The 5,112-nt window shown below is 38.2% G+C and overlaps 1 protein-coding gene across 2 annotated transcripts; it reads left to right on the forward strand.

The window, feature by feature from the left end:
• LOC143628436 (auxin response factor 8-like) lies at window positions 1–4,788 on the forward strand. Of its 2 annotated transcripts, none has more exons than XM_077098036.1 (13): window positions 1–73; window positions 318–427; window positions 522–620; window positions 726–782; window positions 873–1,028; window positions 1,100–1,184; window positions 1,272–1,362; window positions 1,441–1,605; window positions 1,707–1,829; window positions 1,910–2,133; window positions 2,224–3,206; window positions 3,990–4,180; window positions 4,273–4,788. In XM_077098036.1, the coding sequence occupies exons 1-13, from the start codon at window positions 28–30 to the stop codon at window positions 4,442–4,444; spliced, it is 2,502 nt and encodes an 833-aa protein (XP_076954151.1). In that variant the 5' UTR covers window positions 1–27; the 3' UTR covers window positions 4,445–4,788. The 2 variants fall into 2 exon arrangements, with proteins under 2 accessions (XP_076954151.1, XP_076954152.1); XM_077098037.1 differs by having other exon boundaries at window positions 1,910–2,115.
• Window positions 4,789–5,112: the final 324 nt, after the last annotated feature.

Here is a 5,112-nt window from a genome sequence, read left to right on the forward strand (position 1 = left end):
GGATTGATATATATAAATAATAATAATATGAAGCTTTCAACATCAGGCTTGGGTCAGCAGCAGCCTTCTGAAGGTATCTCACTCAGTCTCAAATCTTTCTTCTTGATTTATTATATCCTTTTTATAATCTCACTTTACATGTGTGTGTTTGTTTGTCTGTCTGTCTGTCTGTCTGCTTTTCAATTATTCTTCTTCCTTGTATCTATTGTATTGTATATCCTACTTGTTACACAACATTCTTTATGTTATTTGTTGAATTTGATTAATAATTAATTTGATGATGATGATCTTGTGTTTGCTATGATGAATGAAAGAAGAAAAGAAATGTTTGAATTCAGAGCTGTGGCATGCCTGTGCTGGCCCTCTCGTTTCCCTACCGATTGTCGGTAGCCGAGTCGTTTATTTCCCTCAGGGCCATAGTGAGCAGGTTATTGATTTATCATTAATATTTACAGATTGATAGATATATCCATAGTATTTTCACTAAGTATTAAGTGATTTGAAATGAAATTGGAAGCCAGGTTGCTGCCACTACTAATAAAGAAGTGGATGCTCACATACCTAATTACCCGAGTTTGCCTCCTCAATTAATCTGCCAACTTCATAATGTCACAATGCATGTAAGTCTTGATCATAATTCTTGCTTTTTGCTTTATATATAATAATAATTATTATTATTATAATTTAGAACTTACGATAAAGATTTCCCGAATTCGTCATTTCAGGCGGATGTTGAAACGGACGAGGTTTATGCACAAATGACTTTGCAGCCGTTGACCCCTGTAATGTTATTGACTTGTTATAATGTTGTAATGCAGAAGTTTATTGTTAATTGAATTTGTATTGATTTTTTTATACAATACATTTTTTAGCAAGAACAAAAGGATACATTTCTCCCTGTTGAGCTCGGTACTCCAAGCAGACAACCGACTAATTACTTTTGCAAGACATTAACCGCCAGTGATACGAGCACACACGGAGGCTTCTCGGTTCCTCGTCGTGCAGCAGAAAAAGTCTTCCCACCATTGGTAAAATTGCCTTTCTACCCTTCCGGTTTTCTTGATAGAAACCAAGATTACACTCTGTTTCTGTTTTACAGGATTTCTCTCAGCAGCCACCTGCTCAGGAGCTTATTGCACGCGACCTCCATGATGTCGAATGGAAGTTCCGACATATTTTTCGCGGTTGGTATTTTCGTAATTTCCATCATTTTAGCTAATTTTGTAAATACAAAATATTAATGTTACATTACATGATTTGTTCTTTAACAGGGCAGCCCAAGCGTCATCTTCTTACAACAGGATGGAGTGTGTTCGTCAGTGCAAAGAGACTTGTTGCAGGCGATTCTGTGCTTTTTATATGGTATATATTTGATAAATGTAATAATGTTAATTGGTACGTATTTCTCTTATATAATTTGTTTACGTTGAATAATGCTAGGAATGAAAAGAATCAACTTCTTTTGGGGATCCGTCGCGCGACCCGCCCACAAACTGTGATGCCATCATCGGTTCTGTCAAGCGATAGCATGCACATCGGTCTTCTTGCTGCTGCGGCTCACGCAGCTGCTACAAATAGCTGTTTCACAATATTCTATAATCCAAGGTGACAAATAGATATTTAAAGAAATTTATTGATCATTATATTATTTATAATTTGTTATTGTTATATCAAATGTTTCTATAACTAAACCTATTTGTATACAGGGCGAGTCCGTGTGAATTTGTTATCCCATTATCAAAATATGTCAAAGCTGTGTATCACACTCGGGTTTCCGTCGGGATGAGGTTTCGGATGCTTTTTGAAACAGAAGAATCAAGTGTCCGGAGGTAGCAATAACGAGTGATGTCATTATTATTGCTAGTGTAATATACGATAATAATCTTGTAAATGTTATATTATTGTCTAGGTACATGGGTACAATAACTGGTATCGGTGACTTGGATCCCGTTCGTTGGCCTAATTCTCACTGGCGATCTGTTAAGGTCGGTTGGGATGAATCGACAGCTGGCGAGAGACAGCCACGTGTCTCATTGTGGGAAATTGAACCGTTAACAACTTTTCCCATGTATCCATCTTTATTTCCACTTAGACTAAAACGCCCTTGGTATCCCGGTGCCTCATCTTTTCAAGGTATCAAATATAGAATAATTACATTTTTAGTTGTAATTAACTGGGAATTAAAGTATCTTACGGTCGTTTTATATTATTATTGTTACACAGACAGCAGGGATGATGCGGTTAACGGGATGACATGGATGAGAGGCGAGACAGGAGAACCAGGACTTCATTCCCTAAACTTTCAATCTGTTGGCATGTTTCCTTGGATGCAACAGAGAGTGGACCCCACGTTCCTTCAAAATAATCTTAATCAACATTATCAAGCTGCATTAGCTTTACAGAATATAGGAACCGGAGATGCTTTAAAACAGCAATTAATGCAGTTTCAACTGCAGCAACAGCAGCCGGTTCAATACCCTCAACAACATTCAGTTTCAAGCACATCAAACCCGCTTTTCCAACAGTCTCAACAACCGATTCAGCAGCTAATTCCACAGCAATTCATGCATGGTCAAACCCAAATTCCACAAGTCAATAGTCAACCCGAGGAACAACAGCAAGTCAACAATCAGCAACAGCAAGTCAACAGTCAACAGCCGCCGAATTTGTTTCCCGAGTCGTACCTAATCCAACATGACCAGCAGCTTCAAACGAGGTCACAATCAAGTGTACCGTCACACTCGTTTCAAAAAAATGATTTCATGGACCCGAGTGCTAAATTCACTTCCACTATTACCCCTTCCTCCATGCAAAACATGTTGGGTCCGTTAAATTCTGAAGGAAGTAGTAACCTTCTCAGTTTCTCGAGAACCGAACACCAACCTAACGAGCAATCATGGGTGTCACGGTTCACCCAAACACAGCCCAATGTGTCCACCGGCGCACCATCAGTTTTACCATACCCTAAAAAACCAACTGGTGTGGACCCGGAAACTTCAAGTTTAGATCCACCAAACCCGGGTTTGTTTGGGGGATCCAATATCGACTCAACCGGGCTTCTCCTTCCAACTACCGTCTCACCCGAAACCGACTTAATTACCAACATACAGAACACTTCTTACTTTGGCTACATGCAAGACTCATCTGAGTTATTGAACCATACCAGACAAATTGACCCACCGAACCCTAACCGCACATTTGTCAAGGTGCAACAACTGAAAGCAACAATTAGAGAAAATTGCACAAATGGTCTATGTGATTTGAGCATATTGCTAGTCTGGTCCCCCGATTTTAAAAATTGCAAACTCTGAGTGGGTTGCATTTTTGATTCCCACCGTTAATCTCAATTATTTTTTAACAGAAAAATAATGTCATGTGCCATTCATGCAGGTGTGTCATTTCAGATGTGGTATCTTAATAAATTACCTTTTTAAACCCTTACTCTTAACGTTGACTTCATCTTCTTAGATTATGCATTGAAACTCCAATTTTGCAATGATCAAAGGTGTTGACATTGGCGTTAGAAGGGTCTTAGGGGCTATTTGTTTACATCTGAATGGAACCATTCAGATGTAAACATCTGATTCATTCAGACTGTTTGTTTTCAAACAGAAAAACATCTGAATGGTTAAAATTAGGCCTGAATCATTCAGATTCATTGTTGTTGCTGAATGGGACAGATGTTCATTCAGATCTGACTCATTCAAATTTGAATGAACCAAACAGCCCCTTTGTTTAAAAGTATTTTATTAGGGTTCCTAGTCTGAAAAGACACAATTGCCATTGATGAACGGCACATGACATCATTTCTCTGAATGGTGGGAACTAAACGTGCAACCCTCTCGCAAATGTCTTAACTAAGTTTGTATTTTTCTAAAGTATGGGGACCAAACTTGCTATATGCTCAAAGTACATGGACCATTTGCATATTTTTCTTCAGTAATCATATTATTTTTTTAAAGGGTGTAGTAACAAGTGTGTGGGTGCAGGTTTACAAATCAGGTTCGGTTGGGCGGTCATTAGACATCACCCGCTTCAACAGCTACCCGGAGCTGAAAGAAGAACTGGGTCAGATGTTTAATATTGAAGGGTTGCTTGAAGACCCTCAAAGATCAGGCTGGCAGCTTGTATTCGTCGACCGGGAGAATGATGTACTTCTTCTCGGAGACGGACCGTGGGAGTAAGTCAAAATTACCTATTTATCCTTCATCATTACTTGTTTACTTAATATTAAAAGAATCCTTAAAACTTGCGTTTATAAACTGTGTGCAGGGCATTTGTAAATAGTGTCTGGTATATCAAGATACTTTCTCCCGAAGATGTGCAAAAACTCGGGAAGCAAGAGTTGGAAAGCTTTAGTCAAAACTCAGGTGAAAGGATTGGGAACGATGGTAGGGACCACTTATCTGGGCTTCATCCATCATTGGGTTCACTTGATTTTTGAGAATAATCAACCAGAATTCTATTTGTCGGTCCCTTTTTTTTATTATTGTCGTTGCTTTTGGTCGGTTTGGACCGGTCTCTTTGTGGTGCTACTTTGTATGGTATATGAGTCGTCGTCTATGGTAACGTTTAGTTGTATTGTGGTAATTTGATTAGTAAATGTTAGACAAGATTGATGAAAACTTTAGAACATATTTGGATTTTGAATCCTGCTTTTGTGAATTGTTCTATTTGTAGCTGATGACATTTTATGCTTGGGTGCTCTAGATTCTGGCTAACCTTTATTTCATGGTTATGATCTATTGCCCATGTGTTGTTTAAGGTCCATAATGTTAAGGATTTAAATGGTCAATCCAAAGTTTATTCTTCTTTAACAGATTCTCTTTTGCAGTCTTCGTATCTTCATTGGATCTGCAGATAAAACGCGCATGGTGGCTGAATTGATTTTCAAAACCTTGTGATTGTTCTTGCTTTGTGTTGTGTCAGCCTGTCAGGGGTGTAAACGAGTTATGCTCTAGGTCAACTCATTTTGCTTAATTAATATTTAATAGAGCGTGAGCCTGGCTCGTTTTGGGCACTCAATTAAAAGTTCGGGCTCTGTTTATTATTTACTACTTATCTATTTATTATGTTTGTATATGAATATTACTTTTATCCTAGAATTTATAT

This window comes from Bidens hawaiensis, unplaced genomic scaffold (genome assembly GCF_021521415.1).
Source record: "Bidens hawaiensis isolate Kalapana, Puna unplaced genomic scaffold, B.hawaiensis_p1.1 tig00004973_1, whole genome shotgun sequence".
Lineage (NCBI taxonomy): Eukaryota > Viridiplantae > Streptophyta > Magnoliopsida > Asterales > Asteraceae > Bidens > Bidens hawaiensis.

What these genes read in the sequence shown, in the direction of transcription:
- LOC143628436 (XM_077098036.1), top strand. Translation starts at nt 28, where the DNA reads ATGAAGCTTTCAACATCAGGCTTGGGTCAGCAGCAGCCTTCTGAAG. An exon ending in CTTTGCAGCCGTTGACCCCT is followed by an intron (nt 783 to 872) that starts GTAATGTTATTG and finishes TACATTTTTTAG; the next exon opens with CAAGAACAAAAGGATACATT. An exon ending in CTCGGAGACGGACCGTGGGA is followed by an intron (nt 4,181 to 4,272) that starts GTAAGTCAAAAT and finishes AACTGTGTGCAG; the next exon opens with GGCATTTGTAAATAGTGTCT.